This window comes from Danio rerio, chromosome 20 (genome assembly GCF_049306965.1).
Source record: "Danio rerio strain Tuebingen ecotype United States chromosome 20, GRCz12tu, whole genome shotgun sequence".
Classification (NCBI taxonomy): domain Eukaryota; kingdom Metazoa; phylum Chordata; class Actinopteri; order Cypriniformes; family Danionidae; genus Danio; species Danio rerio.
Genome location: NC_133195.1, coordinates 26482501 through 26503806, shown reverse-complemented (window position 1 = coordinate 26503806; position 21306 = coordinate 26482501). Strand labels below are relative to the sequence as shown.

General features: G+C 35.5%; 2 protein-coding genes across 3 annotated transcripts in view; both read left to right on the top strand.

The window, feature by feature from the left end:
• The window catches only part of mdn1 (midasin AAA ATPase 1), a 68982-nt gene extending 58930 nt beyond the window's left edge, over window positions 1-10052 (top strand). The window contains exons 84-101 of the mRNA XM_003200703.6: window positions 261-398; window positions 970-1108; window positions 1410-1714; window positions 1817-1952; window positions 2309-2622; window positions 2723-2878; window positions 3669-3770; window positions 3920-4118; window positions 4306-4470; window positions 4802-4959; window positions 5609-5698; window positions 5794-5909; window positions 6389-6563; window positions 7446-7519; window positions 7669-7783; window positions 7864-7930; window positions 8071-8213; window positions 8906-10052. Of these exons, the coding sequence (XP_003200751.2) occupies window positions 261-398; window positions 970-1108; window positions 1410-1714; window positions 1817-1952; window positions 2309-2622; window positions 2723-2878; window positions 3669-3770; window positions 3920-4118; window positions 4306-4470; window positions 4802-4959; window positions 5609-5698; window positions 5794-5909; window positions 6389-6563; window positions 7446-7519; window positions 7669-7783; window positions 7864-7930; window positions 8071-8213; window positions 8906-9091 (2778 nt within the window). The 3' untranslated portion in view covers window positions 9092-10052. The remainder of the gene's footprint in view (window positions 1-260; window positions 399-969; window positions 1109-1409; window positions 1715-1816; window positions 1953-2308; window positions 2623-2722; window positions 2879-3668; window positions 3771-3919; window positions 4119-4305; window positions 4471-4801; window positions 4960-5608; window positions 5699-5793; window positions 5910-6388; window positions 6564-7445; window positions 7520-7668; window positions 7784-7863; window positions 7931-8070; window positions 8214-8905) is intronic.
• A 1020-nt stretch (window positions 10053-11072) lies between these two features.
• Window positions 11073-21306, top strand: part of katna1 (katanin p60 (ATPase containing) subunit A 1) — a 15850-nt gene continuing 5616 nt past the window's right edge. Inside the window, exons 1-9 of one of the 2 annotated variants that reach the window (XM_021468419.3) lie at window positions 11073-11112; window positions 11230-11272; window positions 12577-12739; window positions 12814-12956; window positions 14963-15149; window positions 18315-18430; window positions 18561-18666; window positions 20591-20749; window positions 20855-20981. In XM_021468419.3, coding sequence (XP_021324094.1) covers window positions 12578-12739; window positions 12814-12956; window positions 14963-15149; window positions 18315-18430; window positions 18561-18666; window positions 20591-20749; window positions 20855-20981 — 1000 coding nt within the window. In that variant the 5' untranslated portion in view covers window positions 11073-11112; window positions 11230-11272; window position 12577. Of the gene's footprint in view, window positions 11273-12576; window positions 12740-12813; window positions 12957-14962; window positions 15150-18314; window positions 18431-18560; window positions 18667-20590; window positions 20750-20854; window positions 20982-21306 lie in introns of both variants that reach the window. The other variant, NM_001020604.1, reaches the window with a different exon arrangement.

Below are 21306 nucleotides of genomic sequence, written 5' to 3'. Positions count from 1 at the left end.
AGTGTTATTTCTAAACTGTAAATCGTATTTTATTTACATTGTAGCTGATATGGAAATACTTTATAAAGTGCAAATTATATATACAAAAAGGCAGCAACACCAAAGCTCCAAAAACATAAAGTTATTAAATTAAAAAGGCTGACATAAAGTATGTAACGTTTCAAGCACACAGCTCTTCATCAAACAGTGTATACTGTATCATTTCTTAACAATCTCTCTATTTTTTTCTCTTCTTTCTCTCATCTCTTATCTCTCTGCAGGGCTACTGTCTGCCTCAGGAGCTGATGGGAGGAGGAGATGGGGAGGGAGCGACAGAGTTTCATGACTATGAAGGTGGAGGAATAGGAGAGGGTGAAGGAGTGAAAGACGTCAGTGACAAAATCGAGAATGAGGATCAGGTGAGTTAGCATGACTTAATCACTGTTCAGAATCCATTTGTACATGTTTTTTAAGCGTAATTGAACTGAATCAGTTAAACATAAAAACTTAATTGAAGTCTTACAGAATTCTGAACTGTAGTCAAAAGTACAATTTGAATGGAAGTAAAAAATAAATAAATAAGAAGAAGAATTAGAAAGAACAGTGGTTACATTGAATTTTAAAATGAAGTCAAAACTAAAATCTCAAATTAAGTCAAAATTCAAATGTAAATTAAATTGGAGTCAAACTGAATTCTGTTCTGGAGCTAAACGTTAAACTGGATCTGGAGTGTAACTGAATTCTGAACTACAGTGAAATTGGATTCTGAACTGGAGTTTAAAAAAAATAAAAGGAATAAGAATTTTGAACAGCAGTTACATTTGAATTTGTAACTTAAGTCAAACCTAAAATCTGAAATTGAATCAAAAGTCAAATGTAAATTGAATTGAAGTCAGACTGAATTCTGTTCAGGAGCTAAATATTAAATTGGAACTGGAGTGTAACTGAATTCTAAACTGGAGTCACTGTAAATTTCCGTACTTTGTCCAGGTTGAAGACACCTTTCAGGAGGGTAAGGACAAGGATGAGGAGGAGCAAGACAAACAGGACATTAAAGAGGAAGACAATGCCATCGAGATGTCTGAAGACTTTGATGGAAAAATGCATGATGGAACTGACCGAGAACCAGGTGATTGAGCTTATTGTTTAAGTTTATTGAATTTAAAAAGCATTTTCTAAACATCTAGGGCTGACCAAAGGGCTGTACATAAAGCAATAAGAAATAAAGAAAGTACAAATAGCAATAACCGCTTAACAAAGCAAGTGCAGACAAGTGAAGTAATATTAACGGTGCTGAGCACATTCCAATACTGTTGAAAAATGACTTTAGTTAAATGACTTTAGTAAATGTAAATTGTCCATTAGAAAACGTCACAGACTTAATTAAAGACTAGCAAAACGTTGATAACAATGTCTCATTTCCTGTGTAGGTGAAGATGAAGAAGACTCTGATAAGGAAGATGAGGAGCTGGATAAGAAGATGGGGGATCTGGGAGATGGCCAGACAGATACTCTGGATGAGAGAATGTGGGGAGATGATGATGATGATGAGGACAACAATGATGACAGTGATAAAGAAGAAGAGTCTGGTCCAGGAATGGATCAAGGAGAATCAGAGCTGGTCGCAAAGGATGACAACACAGATGCTGGAGAGTCAAACAAAGATAAGAATCAGGACAAAGATCTGCCAAAAGATGAGGAAGAAAAAGAGAAAATCCATGAACAGGTGGATGAGGTCAGTCCCTCACCATTTCTTTTCCATAGTATCAAAACTCTCTTTGTTAAAGAGTGCTTAATAGTGGATAAATGTTCAAAATAAGTCTGTGTGTGTTTGTAGCGCGAGTTTGATGAGAATGAAGTAGACCCGTATCATGGAAAGCAGGAGAAGAAAGCAGAACCAGAAGCCATGGAGCTACCAGAGGAGCTCAACCTTGATGAAGATGGCAAGGATGAAGAGGGTGAAGAAGCAAATGGTGTGTTCAACATTCAGCCATTTCAGGAGTTATTGTGCCTATAAGAAAATGCACTAAAAAATGCTCAAAAGTTTTGAGTTAAAAAATTTGGATTGTATGCTCACTAAGGCTGAATTTATTTGATAAAATACAGTGAAAACCAAAATAGTATTACAAAATAGCTGTTTAATAAAATGTCATTTATTTATGTGATAGAAATTTTCAATTTTCACAAAACATTACTCCACATCTTGTGGAATAAAAAAGTAATTTTCTGCATAAATATATAAAATAAAAGAGTATATCATATAGGTAATATATATGTGTGTGTTTTGGTTTGGTTTCACACATTTTGACACTTTTGACTCTTATTTCAGAGGAGAATCCATTTGATATAGATGACAAACTTATGGAAGTGGATGAGAAAACTGGAGAAGACAAAGGTGAGCCAGAAGAAGGAGGCGATGAGATGACAGATGAGCAGCAGCAAGAAGGACAGGAGGAGGAACATGGAGAGGAAGATAACACAGAAGAGAAGGAAGAAGCAGAAAAATCAGAAGATCAAGACCCTGAAATGGATGAGAGAGGAGAGAATGAGGAAGAGGATGACAACAAGGAGAAGAATAAAGGACAGGAAGAAGGGCGAGAGGAGGACAAGTCCATTCCTGCTGATCAAGGCCAGGAACCAAAGGTTTGTTGTTTTAAAATGAATTGCTGCAAGGCACATTGTATTTATAAAAGCCTGTAGATGGAAAAGACTTGCCTGAGGATTTCAATCTGATATTTCACAGAAGGAAGAGGATGGTGATGAGGATGATGAAGCTCCGTTGGACTCCGCAGAGAGGAAGGAGCATGCGTCAGATGGACAGACAGGAGAGGAGAACGTTCAGAGTGACACTGCTGTAGAGTTGGCTGGAGCTGCGTCAGAGAAAGACCAGGCAAAAGAGGTGCCTAACTCTAATATTGGCAAATGTCAATCTTACACAAACACTAGATTTATGCAAAAAAATAAATAAAAAAGATGTACAGCACAAAAGACAATCACTTTATGCCAGCGTTAAAATTTCCTTATGGTAATAGCTTCTTTAGTCAGTGTAAATATTTAGTCCTAATATTTATCTCTTTTAAATAAAGGGTGTTGTTTCTGAACAGCTAGTGTCACTGTGTGGAATTTAAAAAGTGAAAACTGTTTTGCTGACACTCCTCACACTTACAACATGATTTTTGAAGTTTGTTAGCTTTTAATATTTTGCTATTGATATGGGGCTTGACAAAAAGGAACTAACTTGTGGCATGTTTATCTTGCTTTTCAATACTGCTCTGGTGTCTTAATTGAAAAAAACACTCATCAATCTTGTAAAAGCACCATTGTCACCAAATTTTGACAAGCCATTGAGTTTTGGCGTGAACTTCAGAATTTTGTTTACCATGTAACTCACCAGCCGTTGTCCAACACTGGTTTAAAACCATCTCAGCCAGTCTACTGCAGTAGCCATGCCCTAAACTCTTGTTATTTGTTGAGCTGGAAGGTGATTAACAGATTTTATTGCATAATTGTCAGGGTTTTGATGGTGCTGAATAGGCTCAATGTTTACACTTTTGTGCGAGATAAACCCATGAAACACATGTAGTAGTCAGTAAACATTAAAGTGGGTTGAAGAATTTATTTTGATTGTAAAAATCGGTCACACTTTGCCTTTAATAATATCAGTAAAGTAAATATTCCCATGTCCACAGGAGGATGGCAGCGGGGCAGCAGATGCCAGTCAGTCAGAGGGCCATGACTCCAAACTGATGGCCAGAATGAGTTCACAAAAACAAAGACAGAAAAACACACAGGTCAGGGTGTGAAATAAACGTTTCTCATGATAATTATGCGTTTTTTAATTATGTACTCTTGTTGCTCAGAACTGTGCATTTTTTATTTGTTATTTTAAAGTGTAACATAATAAAATACCGATGACCACTCTTGCTTTCTCCTCTACCAGAGCTTCAAACGCAAACCTGGGCAGGCAGATAATGAGCGCTCAATGGGTGATTATAATGAGCGTGTGAATAAGCGTTTGCGAACCGTTGACAAAACAGAGCAGAAAACACAGGATCAGACGCAGCCTGATACACAACAGGAGTCTGACCTGTACGAGCACATTAAGCAGGGAGACGAGAGATATGATGCTCAGACATATGGTAAGAAGATGCACAATAATATATATTTTTATACACACAAAATTATATATTTTAAAAAAACATTGAGTCATGAGTGAGGCAGATTTGAGTCTGACCTAAAAAGTCTTTTATACATATAAAACAAACAATGAAATAAAGGAAAAAAGAAACCACCCGAGTAATATTTTTGGACATGTATTTTTCAAAGATGTTGCGAGTAAGGAGCAGCAAAAGCCGACTGGTGTAAAACAGGAAGAAGAAGATGAGGAAGATGACATTGCGATGGAAGTGGAGGAAGAGAAGGACCTACAAGCAGTTGAAGCCCAGGAGCTTAAACCAGAGAAGCTAAATGACAATAAGGCTTCTCAAAAAGGTGCAGTACAATGTAATGGTTTGGTGAACAAACTGTCTTGAAATACTTAATTATGATCACATTTTTCCTAAGTATAAAAAACTTTTCAAAAGTAGCAAAACACTAAGCTTGTTGTTATAAAATGCCTAGTGAGTTTTTATGCATTCATCAATTGAAACAGCTAAGATTAAAAGATTGATTTTTGGAGTGAATTTAAAAGATGGTGTATAAAACTGTATAGTTGTTTAGTGTGATAGTGTGTACTGCTACATGCCTAAAGTGTATACACACAAAAGTATCCTGTGCGTCCAAATTTAAGATTCATCTTTAACCTTGATCTGTTGTCTCTCAGGTCTGGACTGTGGAGATTTGGAGGCACAGAAACAGGCCATTGAGGAAGAGATGGAGAAGCTGGAGACACAGAGGAGCATTAATGAAGAAGAGATGAAAGAGAGGAGCGATGAGTCCACCATCCACACTGTGCCTGAACTACTGATGGAGACGCAAAAGGTACGCTGATTCAAAATGGACTACCATTCAAAAGGAAAAGGTCATTGCGAATTTTGTTTTATAATTAAAAATGGGTAACACTTTACAATAAGGTTCATTAGTTAATGCATTTACTAACATGAACTAATCATGAACAACACATGTACAGCATTTATTAATCATAGTTGAACATTTACTAATGCATTATTAACATCCAAACTTATGCTTGTTAACATTAGTTAATGCATCGTGAGTTTACATGAACTAACAATAAACTATTGTATTTTCATTAACTAACGTGAACAAATACAGTAGTAAATGTATTGTTAATTGTTTGTTCATGTTAGTAAATGCATTAAGTAACATTAACTAATGAACCTTATTGTAAAGTGTGACCTAAAAATGAATTTCATCTAGAACATTAGATCAAAATAACAAATTATTTGTAATTTTACAGAACTGCTTTTAATTACTTTTGAACTTCTATTAATCAAAGAATCCTTCAGATCGATAAAATATAAAAATAATAATATTTATATAATTGTTTAGCAAATCTTAGTGATTTCTGAAGGACTGTGTCTCACCAAAGACAAGTGAAATTCATCTTATTTCAGAAAATTATTATTTTTACTGCATCTAAACTGAGCAGCACTTCTGTTTGTTTTATCAGGCAACTCTGATGAACCCAGAGGAGCTGAGAAGAGAGATGGAGCTGCAGTTAGAGGCCTGGCAGAGACAGACTTTAGGATCACATGAAGAGGTGAAGCCACATGACTAAGCAGATTTTCCTCACCTAGCAAATCTGTTGCTTAAATGTGTGTGTATTTATTTGTGTGTTTTGCTGTTGTCCCTCAGGAGAGTGCTGCTGCAGCGTTGTGGCATCAGTACCAGACCCTGACATCTCCACTGTCCCAGCAGCTCTGTGAGCAGCTCCGACTTGTCCTGGAGCCAACACAGGCTGCCAAACTCAGGTTGGTCTTTCTACCTTTCCGTTACAAATTAAAGGATTTCCCTACAAGCCAAAGGAATTATTATTTAAAGGTATAGTTCACTCCAACATGTGAACATTTCATCATTCTAAAATTTACTCGGACTGCACTTGTTCCAAACTTGTTTCATTTTGTTTCTTTTTGAGCCTAAAGAAACATATTCAGAAGCATGTTGACAAATGATAGCCATTGACTTTTTTTTCCCTATTATAGATGTATTATAGAAAATGGCTAGCAATTTTCAACATTCTTCAGAATATCTCATTTTGGGCTCAACAGAAAAAAAGAAACTCATAAAGGTTTTGAACTAATAAAGAAATGTTCATTTTTGAGTGAGCTACCCCTGTAAAAATGCTATATGTTATTGTTCAGATTTATAAGTTCAGGCCCGGAAAACGTGGATCCTACACTTTCAGTCATTTTTACCCAGTTTTTATCAATGTTGATTGCTTTTTAAACAGGGGAGACTTCCGCACAGGCAAACGGCTCAACATGCGGAAAGTTATTCCCTACATTGCCAGTCAGTTCCGCAAGGATAAGATCTGGCTGAGGAGAACAAAACCCAGCAAGAGGAACTACCAGATCTGCCTGGCTGTGGACGACTCCTCCAGTATGGTGGACAACCACACCAAACAGGTACAGTCTTCCTAAAGCATTTCAGATATTAATTATAACCGACTAAATCAAAATGCAGTTAAAGAATCAGTCAAATTATACTCTGCATACAAGTCTAGGGAGGCTGAGAGGGTTTGTATCTAGAAGATGTGATCATGATAATCTATAATTCATGGACTTGACTTCATTCATTCATGCACTTCGCTCACTCCCTGGACACTTATGGATATTTATGCATAATTTGCCAGGTCATATATTGTGTGCTCCAAGAGTGGACTTCACAAACAAGAATACACTCTTTCCTCTTTATGCACCAGACACTTTATTAGAAACACAATGTTTTCACTGTTTGTTTGTATAGCTAAGATTTGTTTAAATGTTAGGTTTTTGTATCTTGTTAGATTTTCTATAGCTTCAGTTTCAAATATTTTATGTTTGGTCTTATTTTCTATAGCCATCTTATATTTAAATATCTAAAATTTTCTGTGAGTTTATTATACTCCATCATTTAGATTCTTATTGATAAATTGTTGATGCTGACACTACTTTAAAAACTCATAAAAGCTTTCACTGTGATGAAATTTATTAGAATACATTTTAAGAAAGCATATCATTTACAATGTCAGAAAAACATCCCTGTATTTGATCCCCCATGCAATATTAAATCTTAAAAAAAAAAAAAAAAAATTTCTAGTAAATGCACAGCATGTGATTTCTGTGCAGCCATACAATTCTGTCTATTGACTGATGGCAACCAGAATTAATATCCAATACTGCTGCCTATTGCATACACTGCTGTACTTTGACACTCCTAATTTAACCCATTAAAAATGAAGGATGTGTTACATATAAATTTTAAATATTCATAGTGTTTTGAATTGTTGTCTGTCCTCTGCTGTGTAGCTGGCGTTTGAGGCGGTCTCTGTCATCGTGAACGCTCTCACGCTTCTGGAAGTGGGTCAGGTGTCTGTCTGCAGGTCAGTTCATTCATTTATTTCGTGTTTGTCTTTTTTTAATCAGCTTTATAATTCTAATAATAACTTTTTTAACATCCTTTATGATATTTTCCAGAATTATTTATTGAAATATTCATTCATTTATCCTTCTTTTGACTCACTCTTTGTAGTTTTGGAGAGACTGTCCAGCTGCTTCATCCTTTCCACCAACAGTTCAATGACCAAACAGGAGCAAAAATACTGCGGCTCTGTCAGTTCCAGCAGAAAAAGACCAGAATCGCTCAAGTAAATTTATCATTCTCTTTAATGTTTACCTTTAGTTAAATTGGTGTAGAATATGAAGACTAACAATTTGTATCTTTCAGTTTTTAGAGACATCAACAAACATGTTCATGGCAGCCAAACAGCAGATCCCTGGTGCGACAAACACTGGTAAAATAAATTACATGTTATACTAATAATGTAAACGATGCTGCCCCTCAGTTCTGAATGTTATTCATTTACTTTTATAATGCTCTGATTGAATATGCTCTTCTATCCTTTTTTTTTTTGTTTTGTTTTTCTTTTAACAGAGACGTCTCAGCTCTTACTAATCGTGTCTGATGGTCGGGGTTTGTTCTTGGAGGGAAAAGAGAGAGTCGCCACTGCTGTTCAAGCTGCTCGCAGTGCAAATGTCTTCGTCATATTTGTAGTGCTGGATAATCCCAACTCCAGGGTGAGGAATCTTCTGAAGCAAAATAATCTGTATATTCACAGTGGAGTTTAGATAAAAAGGAAACTATATACTTTTTGACGTCACACTAATTTGTTTGTGATTTCATTATTTATTTATTTTAGATGATTATTCAGTGTTTATATGCATGTTGAAAATTATTAAATCTAAATGTACATCTACTAAATTGTAGTAATTATGATGTAAAAAATTTAAAGTTGGAGACATTCTTTTTCAATGTCCACATCAAATCAAATTTGCAACTTTTTTTTTTCTTTTTTGGACAGAAATAATTTTAAATACAGGTAAAGTGCCTATTGTAATATTTCAATTAACTTAAATAAAAATCTAGTTGGATAAAATGGAGAAAATAATGTTTTATGGTCATTCAGTATAAGTCAATGTTTGCCAACCCTGTTCCTGACGGCACATCAACACGTTCAACCTCTTTCTAATCAAAACACCTGAATCAGCTCATCAGAACATAACAGACTACAAAACCTGAGGTTAATAGGTCAGATAAGGGAGACATCCAAAATATGTACTGTTGGTTGGGAAACATTGGTGTAATCACTATATTTGTGTTAACATGAAACATAAATGATTGTACTACTAGAACACACTAAATAACATTTTGAATTTGAATGTAAATCAATGAATACAATTAATTAACTAATTGATTTTCTTCATTTCAGGACTCCATATTGGACATCAAAGTGCCCATATTTAAAGGGCCGGGTGAGCTGCCCGAGATTCGGTCCTACATGGAGGAATTCCCCTTCCCCTTCTATGTTATTTTGCGAAATGTGAACGGCCTCCCAGAGACACTGAGTGATGCTCTGAGACAGTGGTTTGAGCTGGTGACTGCCACTGAACAGTGATGGACCACCATTGTGCAGGAGCCAGAAGACACAACTGTAAAACTGAAGATCCACTGCTGCTAGTCCTCCTAAACATCAGTCCCCACAAAACACACACACACACACAAAAGACATTAGACGGGCTGCTGTACATGTGCCTTTTTCATTTAATTTCATTGACTTTGTAGTGGTTTTTCCTTCTCACAGCCACAATCGCAAGGAATTTCTTTTGTTAACATCGACTTTGCACATCTTTTATGTTGTTTTATTGTATTTTTTGTTTTATAAAACTGCACGGAAATGTGATGGAAGAATTTCAGCTGAACTGACTGAATATTGATTGAAGATACCTCCAAAGCCTGCAGCGTTTCCTTCATATTTTCTCATTCTCTATCATGCTTCATTTTGTAAATGTGAAAAACAAATAGTGTGAATGGCACTGCCAGTGTTTGAGAGGATCATACAACAAAAGTCCAACTGCATGTCAGTAATCACCTTCAGAACTGTTTATGGTAATCCAGAAAAAAAAGATAATAATGTGCCTTTACAAATCAACTCCCATTACCATCTGGATGATTCTCATCGTTGGTACTGACTCAAAGGATTCTGACTACTGAATCGCTGGTTATTTCCTCTTTACAACCAGAAGCACAATTTCAAACTTTTGAAAGATCTTTTAAGTTGTCTGTGATTTCAGTCAACACTGTTCTGTATTTAAACTTGTAGACAATAGCTTCATCTTATACTAAGCATATCTAGTTTTAAACATTTCTGTGGTTTAGTTCCGTTTGCACACACCTTTCTGCTTCTAGAAAGCAGCATCGAGAAAATAAACTTATTTCATCATGTACACATAGCTCAAGGGCAAGAGTAACATAGTTTGCATCTTTCTTCTCCTGTCATTTTCTTCCTCATCTCGGTTCATGAAATGGTTCTTGCTGATAACTGTGGAAATAATAATAATAAATCATTTTGGACATGATTTTCTGATGGTCTCAATTGGTGGTTCATTTGGGTTTTGTAATGAACAGTCACTTATGAAGACTTCATTTAAAAAATAAAATGATAGATATGAAGTCTTAAAATGATAGTTCCCCTCATAAAATATGCAATTCTGTCATCAGTTTGGTATGTAGATTTGCATTTTTTTATTGGTTTAACCCATTAATGGAAATAACTATTTTGAGGTAGTGTACATGAGGTTTCTACCTTTGAAAGTGTAGAATTAATTTATGCTTTTGTAAACCAAAACAAAGTGAACAGCTCTGTTTAAAGGTTGTTATAGTAAATGTTACATGTTTAATACTGTTTTCAACAATGTGGCTGTAACATAGACATCTTTTTGCATCTATCATTCTGTCACATCATCACTTTTGTGCTTTTTATTATAATTTAATTATCATTTTATTTGAACCCCAACCCTGTGTATAAAAGCAGGAGTTTTCAAACTGATCTAGGGGGTTTGGACAAAAAAGCATAAAATTGAGGAGGACAATAAATAAATTATGTAACATTTTATTAAGACTTATCAACAGATATATTAAATGATAATAATATATTTATCATACATAATATAGCATAATCAATACAAAAAAATAAGTAAAATAAAATAACACTAATAATGTAATATAACGGCAATAAATAAAATAATAATTTATAAGTAGATAATATATAGGAAATATTTTTTTCCAAATAGTATGAAATATTATAGACCAATTTATAATAGTAACTTTTCACACTATTCAGATATAGATTGCCTTTACTTTTTATGGTATCGTTCCTGTCTACATGCTTAAAACATTATAGCAATATATATGTTTTTATTATTTTACAATATGTTTTTTTTTTTTATTTTACATATTAAATAAAGAGTTATTAATTGACTTGCATAGCTTCTTTCTCCGCTATTATTTTGAAGTGACTGTGGCTCTGTCGACTTTTATATTGAAAGGCAGCGGCGCGAGGGGTTTTCACATTTGCTTCTGCCTTCCTAATCTAAAGTGCCCTTCCCAAACAAGTGAACTTCTGAAGTAGACTTATGAGTATGTGTTTGTGGATGCTTAATTATTTTTAAATACAACCTCATCCACATCTGCACACGCATGAAGTTTGGTCACTTACAACCGCTTAATGCCTTTTCTCTTCCGGACATCTTTCAGGATAGTTTTACACATTTCAGAGACTGACCACTTTAACTTACAGGTTTGTACATTTCAACTCATTAAAAAACACAAAAGGCTTTGAAATACTTTGAAAATGTGTTTGATTTGATGGAATGTTAAAATACGAACGTAAAACTAAGCTAAGTTACCAAGTTTTCTTTTCAAACTTTGAAGCTTTGTTCTCATGCAGTTTATTGTGTGAGCCAATATTAACATTTAGAGTCCATGTTAACATATGTTCCTATCGGGTTATTAATTTTTAATTTTAAAATAAGCCCTTTTTTAAGCTTCCTGTGTATTTCAGTCTGATGTAAATAAAGCATCCACAATGTACTTGTGAAAGGGTTTCTTTTGTCGTGCTTCATCAGTTTGTGTCTGTAGATTTTTTGTTACAATAACGTTATATTTAACGTTTTATTTCTCAAAAATATCTATTTAAAATCGTTACTTTGCTACACTTGCGTTACTTTTTTGTTATTATTATTATTATTTTTTTTCAAAATACGTCACTTTTATTTAATGTCTATGCATTATGAAGGATTTTACACCGGCATATGTTCATTCCGTTGTGGTAACCCAAGATTAATAAAAGGACTAAGCCGAATAGAAAATGAAGGAATGGCTGGTTGAATATAAATCATTTCACTTTATGAAACTTACTTATTACTGGCTGTTCAAAGTATTTTCTGAATTATTAATGATAAAAAAAATCCCAAAATTCCCCCCTAAAACCGAAAACTGTCTCTGATGTCTGAGCTCTTGAAGGATGAGTTTGGGGGAGATCAATGAGAATGTAAAAACCTTACACTCAAAGTTATGTAAAAAATTTAATGTAAAATTGCAAATACAAATAAATTTTCATCTAATTTATTCATTCAGGCCCATAGCCAGGGGGGATCTGGTGGTTTAAAAGGCCCACCCCTCACTGACTTAGGTCCAGAATTTGTCCCATACATGAGCTCACTTGTCCTATTTTGACTGCTGTGCCATCATAAATAGTGAACATAACCCACCGAAAAAGATTTTAAGACTAAGTGGAATCCTCTGTCGGCTGTCGCATCAGTGTGACTTCAGCTAATCTCTTTTGGCCAATGCTAATAATTATTTTTTTCACGAGTCCAACATTCAGCTGTGCAAGAAAACATACAGTATGACGTTTCCCTACTGTATTGTTTTCAAATAGAGAAAATATTATAAGTAACTTTTATTCTAAAGTTTGAAACAAAGAATGACCGATAAAAAGATGCAAAGCACCAAAAGCAACCGATATTAAAATTAATTTAAATACTATTTTGGCTATTGTTGTTGCCATCCAAGAATTTCCAAATGTACTTTTTTTTGCAGGATGAGTTTGGGGGAGATCAATGAGAATGTGAAGCTGGCTCGAGAATACGCTCTGCTGGGGAACTACAGCTCTGCGGTGGTCTGTTATCAGGGGGTCCTGGAGCAAATCAAGAAATACCTCTACTCCGTCAGAGACTCCTCTCTACAGCAGAAGTGGCAGCAGGTTGGAGTTTATCCTTCTAATCACCATTACCATTAGTTTTTCACTGCTTGTAACAGTTTGTGTGTCTCATTCAGGTTTGGCAGGAGATAAATGAGGAAACTAAGCAAGTTCGAGAGATCATGACAACACTTGAGAGCTTTCAGATGGAGTCGACACCTTCTAAACCCAGCAGTTTTGCCCAGGACAATGACATTATGCCTGTTCATGTGGAGCACAGGTACACATGTGCTGGGCAGTATGGCAAAAATTTAATCTCGATAATTATTTTCCATATTGAAAGATAATGATATATGTTTAGATACAAGTTGTTAATGTTTATAGACTTAAAAAAGTAACCCAACCATGACTGCAGCTGGTGAATTCTTATTAACAAAGTACATCATTATATTATGCATGTTAATGTGACTCTTTTCCATTTTATATGGTTCCTTTAACACCATAAATGTTGTAATGTCATTAAAATACAATCAAGCGTAAAACGAGACAAAAAGCCGTTTACTCGCACATGCCCGTCAGAATAGGCAGGCTAGCGCAGAAGCTCCATTGAATATGCTATGGTAAAATAAATGTTCATACTTTAAAACCATGGCAGGGACCCACTTTATATCGGATATCACTTTTTAAAGAAAACAGACCTTAAACACTCTGATTTTGTAATGGCAAACAGTTCACCGGAAGCTCTTAACCCAGGTTACTGACCAATTAAAATGGAAATAAATCAGTTATTAGAAATGAGTTATTAAAACTATTATGTGTAGAAATGTGTTGAAGAAGTCTTCACTCCGTTAAACAGAAATTGGGGAAAAAATAAACTGGGGGCTTCAACTTCAACTGTACATTGTACGAAATTTGTTCACATTGTCCGCTTGTGTTTTGTGATGACAGTCAGGAGTGTTTATGGTGAAAAACTGACATGGACATATAAACAATAACCGCTATTATATTGAATCGCAATAAAATTTATGTCAATAACAGTGAAAAGCTCTGGACTTTTTTACTCTATACAGAGTTGCTCCGGTTTCCCCCACAGACATGTGGTACAGGTATATTGGGTAGGCTAAATTGTCCATAGTGTGTGTGGATGTTTCCCAGAGATGGGTTGCGGCTGGAAGGGCATCCGCTGCATAAAAAGTTGCTGGATAAGTTGGCGGTTCACTCCGCTGTGGCGACCCCGGATTAATAAATGGACAAGAAATAAAGGCGACAAGAAAATGAATGAATGATTATCAGACATACTGTGAATATTTCTATCCTCTGTTAAACATTATTTGGGAAATTATTAAAAAAGAAAAAAAATCAAAGGGAGGCTAATAATTCTGACCTCAACTGTATGTGTACTTTTTTTTAAATCTGGAAGCATTAACAACTTAAATCGAAATATATATCATTATCTTAATACTTTCTTAGTAAGAAATCTGTATTTTTAAAATGTTTTGTGATGATCTTGAATCATTTTTATTTTTAATTTTCAACCTATTTTTGATCAGTTAGGTCTTCACAAGATGCTGAAGGTTTTCTTTCTCTCATTTCTTCTTTTTTAAAATTGCTTTCTTTGAATTGTTATTTTGCACTTTAGCCTCGGATGTTTACACCCATTTGAAAATGTGAAACTTCTTGAATTTTTTTAAATCTCTTTGATTGTCGGATCATGAATCCTGGAAAATGTTGGAACTCGTGCAATCGCTAAGGGTAAATTCTTAGAATTATATTGATATTTTTTTATAGGCCACAACAAATTTAAATGTGCATTGATTTGATGATAACATTTTTAAAGTATCCCAAAGATGACAGACTGAATAAAATATATCTAGTTATGTTGTTTAATTCACCTTATGTTGCTGTTTAATGTTTTTGTTTTAGTGGAAATATTTGTAAAGTAATATAGTGTTTCATTTAGTTTAACATTTCTGTCTACTGTTAAAAATCCTTATGCTTAATCCTGAAGACATGAATTTTCAGTCACACTGTGTTTCTTTTAGTGCCTGTTGTTGAGTTTTAAAGCCCCCATCAGCACTTTTGTCATGTGAATTAGATTAAAATCTGAAGGGCTTCCCAGCATCTCTCAGTCCCTCATACTCTTTCATGCCTGCCGTCAGGTCTGTTGAGCCTGTTATATAAACCGTAATCTGATTATGAACTAACGTTAACTAGGAACAATTCATTCCATTGAGAAAAATGAAAATAACATTCTAATTTTTCCTTTTGCTGTACGTTTGTGGGCAGATCGTCTCCATGTGTAGTACGGAAATCCTCTGTCCCGTATAAAGACAGTAAAGGTCATGGGAACAGGTTGAGCGTTGGACCCCGTGGGCAGGCTCGACCCTCACCACGAGTGGCCAATGGAGACAAAGGCAAACCTCAGAAATCCAAAGAAAAGAAGGAGAACCCGTCAAAGCCAAAAGAAGACAAGGTGAGGAAGATCTGTGGATCCCTGTTTGGACTAAATCTGATGCGTCATAAAGTACTCAAAAGGCATGATATTTACTTTTAGCATCAGATGCCTGTATTAACATTATAAACCTGTGATACCGGTTTCTTAGATCAAAGCAAACATATTAGAAAGAGTTAAAGCAAAACAGGCAAGTGTTTCCTTTGTAGTGTGGACTATTCATCTAATTTTTCACATGAGAGCGGGTGCGGCTATTGTAGCCTAATTGTGACCTGACTTCTGGTCTCATTCACTTCCATTGATTTATAGCAGTAAAAATGAGCTTGTTGTCGTGCTTGTTGCAAACTGGTTTATTTTTCTTATTTTGTTTAGCGATGTGATTCTTATGGATTTCTGTATTTTCTGAGCTCAATAGGGTGACCCCAGTAATTTGTGTAAATCTGATTTTGTTTATTTATTTATTTTTTGTAATCACGACCGTGTGCGCTCTATCTACATTATAAATAAGCCATAGTAATAATATTTGTTATCATTCTCTGCAAGTCATCTGTCCTTGTGTCTTTATTTATTCAGTGCTACAGCTTAGCACCTGAAATGTATTACCTGAAAGTTTCATAAGTTTAGATGAGATAACAAATTTATATAAATATCTATTTATAAATAATTAAAACTTTTAAAAAGCAGGGAGGGACTAAGCCGAAGGAAAGGGGAAGGGAAAGGGAAAGTGATACACTTTTTAGCAATGTGGCCTATCTTTTCAAGGTGAAATGTTAAAGTAGGCAACACATCGGCGCAGTAGGTAGTTGTGCATGTGTGGAGTTTGCATGTTCTCCCTGCGTTCGCGTGGGTTTCCTCCGGGTGCTCCAGTTTTCCCGACAGTCCAGGGGCCTAATCTACAAAGACAACGCACAAAGCTGTAAACGTGCATACGCAGTAAAAAATTCAGATGTATGAAACACTGCGTACGCCGAATCCCACACATATTCTCCCTGTACATCCGAATGAGCGCAAAACTCCTCCCTGCCTCCTCCCTCGTATGAATATGCTAATGACTCTACTTTGGCAAAACCCAATGAAAAAGCAATGGCAACAGCAAGCAAAAAGAGAAACTTTGGACATAATGTGAATTGGAGGTGCTGCTTTCAGAGGTAGATTGGAGAAAAGCGGTGTTATTTGCAAGTTTGTCCTCCAGAATTAAAAACAAAACAAAATACAGTAGGAGAGTTTAGCTGATGCGGTTAACACAGTTGGGTCTGATTGTGTGGATTAAAAAAGAAAGAGTGTGATTTATAGGTGTAAAATTTTTGTAAAGATTGAAACCTGGCGTACGCAAAGTTTTTGTGCGTACGCAGCGTTGATACATGAGGCCCCAGGTGAATTGGGTAGGTATGAGTGTTTTTCCCAGAGATTGATTGCGGTTGGAAGGGCGTCCGCTGCGTTAAAAGGTGCTGGATAAGTTGGCAGTTCATTTGCTGTGGCGAGCCCGGATTAATAAAGGGACTAAGCTGAAAAGAAAATTAATGAATATATGAATGTTAACGTATATTAGGCTACTCAATTCAACTGGACTTAATATACATTCATTCATTTTCTTGTCGGCTTAGTCCCTTCATTAATCCGGGGTCACCACAGCGGAATGAACCGCCAACCCATCTCTGGGAAACATCCACCCACACATTCACACAAACACACTCTACAGTCAATTTAGCCTACCCAATTCACCTGTACCGCATGTCTTTGGACTGTGGGGGAAACCAGAGCACCCGGAGGAAACCCACGCGAAGGCAGGGAGAACATGCAAACTCCACACAGAAACGCCAACTGAGCCGAGGTTCGACCCAGCGACCTTCTTGCTGTGAGGCGACAGCACTACCTACTGCGCCACTGCCTCACCCGGACTTAATATTTTTACAGTTCAAATTCTTGACTGGCTTGTTAATAAAGAGTCTAATAAGTTACAGGAAAAATTTAATTCTGTGGACACGAGAACTACCCGAGTTAGTGGCGCCATCTTGTGGCAGTGTGTGGATCTGTCCCGACATTGAGGTACAAAGTATAAACCCATTAAAAGGTTTCAATAGGCTTTAGACATTTAAAGTCATAAAACAAAAAAGAGACTTAAATAATGTGGCCAATATCCAATATTTATATAAAGAAAATTATTTATTATTATTATTAGAACCATTATTTCTATTATTAAATAAACAAAAATATGTATGTATTTGCTTTTTTTCTATTGCATTTTTATTTATCTAAAATATAGATTCTTACTGTTATTATTTTAGTTTTTTCGTTTTTTATTACATTTCTTTCTTCTTTTTTTTTTGGAAGGAATTTTATCATCTTTTTTGTCCTTGGCTGATCACATACCTGTATGTTATTTTAATTTTAACATATTATCATAAACACAATGATTTGTAGAGCAAGTAATTTGACTGTTAGCCTGGGTTAGGTGTAATTATTAATAGTTTAAGCTTAAACATAGGCAAATGAAATAGAAGTCCTTAGACAATCACAGAAAAGAGCTTACTTCTGAATTGCAGAATAAGATGACAATTAGCAACAAAACAGCAGAACGCATGGTGTGTTCTTATTGTTGTTCAGTTCTCCTGATTCATTTTGTGTAGTAAAAAGTAAAAAAAAGTGATTAATTTATTTCTGGATGACCTCCACATTTGTTATTAGGTAAGAAACATTTCTATAATAAAAATTACCTGAGTGACGCATTTAATAGAAAATGTCCTGTTACAAAAAATGATCCAATTAAACTAAATCGAATAACTTTATGAATAAACATTGTTTTATAATACTGTTTTATTGAGAATTTTTCAGATATATTGTGAAACATATTCAGTGTTTTCATATCTCATTGTATAATATTCAGCAGTGAATGAACCCTGAAACATAAGGAAGCTATGTTCAAAGCATACATTGCCATGTCAGATTGCATACCAGACATGCTGAGGTTATCCACTTGCACATTCTTTAAATAATCTCACTAATTCATATGTGTGTCACATAATCCCCTTTCCGGTTTACCCCCAGGTCTGCTTATGTGTCTTTCGATATCGAGTCAAATAGAAAGGATTTCCAATCTGTTTGATGTACCATTTTCAACAGTGCCTTATTCTAATTCAAACATTTGCCAAATACATTTTTAAAAATGACCCTTTCTGCCCTCTGTAGAACAAAGCAGAGGCTGTGGAGACTGAGGTGAAGAGGTTTGACAGAGGAGGAGAAGACAAAGACCTGATTGACGCTCTGGAAAGAGACATCATTTCCCAAAATCCCAATGTCACATGGTGAGTTCATCTGCTCTTTCCTCTCTTTGTTACATAAGTGTTTCCATATCTCATTGATTTTCTCAGATGCCCTCTTTTTCTGGAAAGTAATCAGACATGTATGAAGGTTTTTGATTTTGATTCATTACAGGGATGACATTGCTGATCTGGAGGAGGCTAAGAAGCTGCTTAAAGAGGCAGTGGTTTTGCCCATGTGGATGCCTGAGTTCTTTAAAGGAATAAGACGCCCATGGAAGGTATGAACCTATATTAAAAAAAAATAACAATCATGTATTTAAGGCTTTTACAAAGTTCCATCTCAATACCTCAGAATATTAGACCAATGCATATATTAGATCAATAGTATATATTAAATCAATGTATTTATTAGATCAGTGGTCACCAAACTTGTTCCTGGAGGGCCGGTGTCCTGCAGATCTTGGCTCCAACCCTAATCAAACACACCTAAACAGCTAATCAAGGTCTTACTATGCATACTTGAAATATCCAGGCAGGTGTGTTGAAGCAAGATGGAGCTAAACCCTGCAGGGACACCGGCCCTTCAGGACCTAGATTGGTGACCCCTGTATTAGATCAATAATATTAGACCAATTCTTCAGAGATCTCTTCACATTTCTTATCTTATTTCTTTTTTTTCATTAAAAAAGTAAGTGGTAAAACAACAAATTTAAATGCTATGTATTCAAATTTTTTTTTCAGATTTAAAGCTGAACTTAAGCATCATTACTGCAGACTTCAGTGTCTCATTTAGACATTTACATTTAGTCATTTAGCAGACGCTTTTATCCAAAGCGACTTACAAATGAGAACAAGGAAGCAATTTACACAACTATAAGAGCAACAATGAATAAGTGCTATAGGCAAGTTTCAGGTCCGTAAAGTCTAAGAAGGAAAGTATTAGTAAATTTTTTATAATTTTTTTTGAGTACAGTTAGTGGTATATTCAGAGAGGCAATTGCAGATTAGGAAGTGAAGTGGAGACTAAATAGTTGAGTTTTTAGTCGTTTCTTGAAAACAGCGAGTGACTCTTCCGTTCTGATGCAGTTAGGGAGTTCATTCCACCAACTGGGCAGATTGAGCGTGAGCGAAAGTGATTTCTTCCCTCTTTGGGATGGAACCACGAGGCGACGTTCATTCACAGAACTCAGGTTTCTGGAGGGCACATAGATCTGCAGAAGTGAGAGCAGATAAGAAGGGGCGTACCCAGAAATCGCTTTGTAAGCAAACATCAGAGCTTTGAATTTGATGCGAGCAGCAACTGGCAGCCAGTGCAAACGGATGAGTAGCGGAGTGACATGTGCTCTTTTAGATTAATTAAAGACCACTCGTGCTGCTGCGTTCTGGAGCAGCTGAAGAGGCTTGATAAAGTTAGCTGTAAGCCCCTCTAGCAGAGAGTTGCAGTAATCCAGTTTAGAGAGAACAAGAGCTTGAACAAGGAGTTGAGCTGCATGTTCAGATAAGAAGAGTCGGATCTTTCTGATGTTATAGAGTGCGAATCTGCACGATCGAGCAGTTCTAGAAATGTGGTCAGAGAAGTGGTCAAAGAAAATACAAACTACAAAATTTCAACAACATTTTATATATTTTTTGTTTCTCTTGATTTTTTTTTTTTTTATTAATATTTTCCCTAACATAAATTTCAGCTACAAATTTTTGGACTGTTATTGTAAACTATTTTGCTAGATTAGCTCTAGATTTGGCTTCAGTACTGACTAAACTAATGTATATGCACAAATATAATATTGTAAAGCATCCTATAGAAAATATGAATTTAAATGAGATATTTGTAAGGGGTGTACTATACTCATATACTATAGGGTGTACTAAAGGGGTGTACTATTCTCATACTCGTATGTACTCGTATATGCTGAGCACTGTATATGTGACATTTCTTTTAAGACATTATAATTTTTACTATTCATTTTGTTTTTTGTAATGCATCTTTTATGTCTCCGAAAAAACTTACTGACTGTAAACCTTTGAACAACAGCAGATTTAATGTTTGCAAAAATAGTTTTTTTGCAACGGTTGTATTATTAAAAGTAATGCAATAAATAAATATATAAGACATGTCTAGTTTTTTAGATTGACTCTTGCTGCATTATATAGTCTTGTATTTTGTCTTGCACACACAATAAGTGAACTCTTGTATTATTTTAGGGAGTGTTGATGGTGGGGCCGCCTGGAACCGGAAAGACGTTACTGGCCAAAGCTGTTGCCACTGAGTGCCGAACCACCTTTTTTAACGTGTCCTCCTCCACCCTCACCTCCAAATACAGAGGAGAGTCTGAAAAACTTGTCCGGCTGTTGTTTGAGATGGTAAAATCATAAACACAATTGTGTAATAGAGAAATAGTAGCAAATGTACCTTCAACTTTTATTACTCTACACATCATTTTTGTCTGTGTTTGCATGTTCATTCAGGCACGTTTTTATGCGCCCACCACCATCTTCATTGATGAGATTGACTCCATATGCAGCCGCAGAGGAACCTCAGAAGAACATGAAGCCAGCAGACGTGTCAAAGCTGAACTACTCGTCCAAATGGATGGTACTATTTATTCAGTCTGTAACTGAACAGTTGTAATGTGCTATAATGTGTGTTAGTGATGTAATATGCATACAGGACCATTATTGGCAATGAAACTTTGTAAAGAAGTGTTATGTCAGTGCATTTGCCATCTTGCCGTCCACTACTGGATGAATATATTATATTTATTCTCAGTTTACATACCATAACAACATTTTAATCCAAAAAAAAAAAAAAAACTTATTTCCGAAGTTTGCATGTTCAAGCCGACAAACTGGCATTGTGTAAAATAACGCTCAAGTGCTATAGAGTTAGAATAGGCTCAATAAATGCATAGCCAAATTCA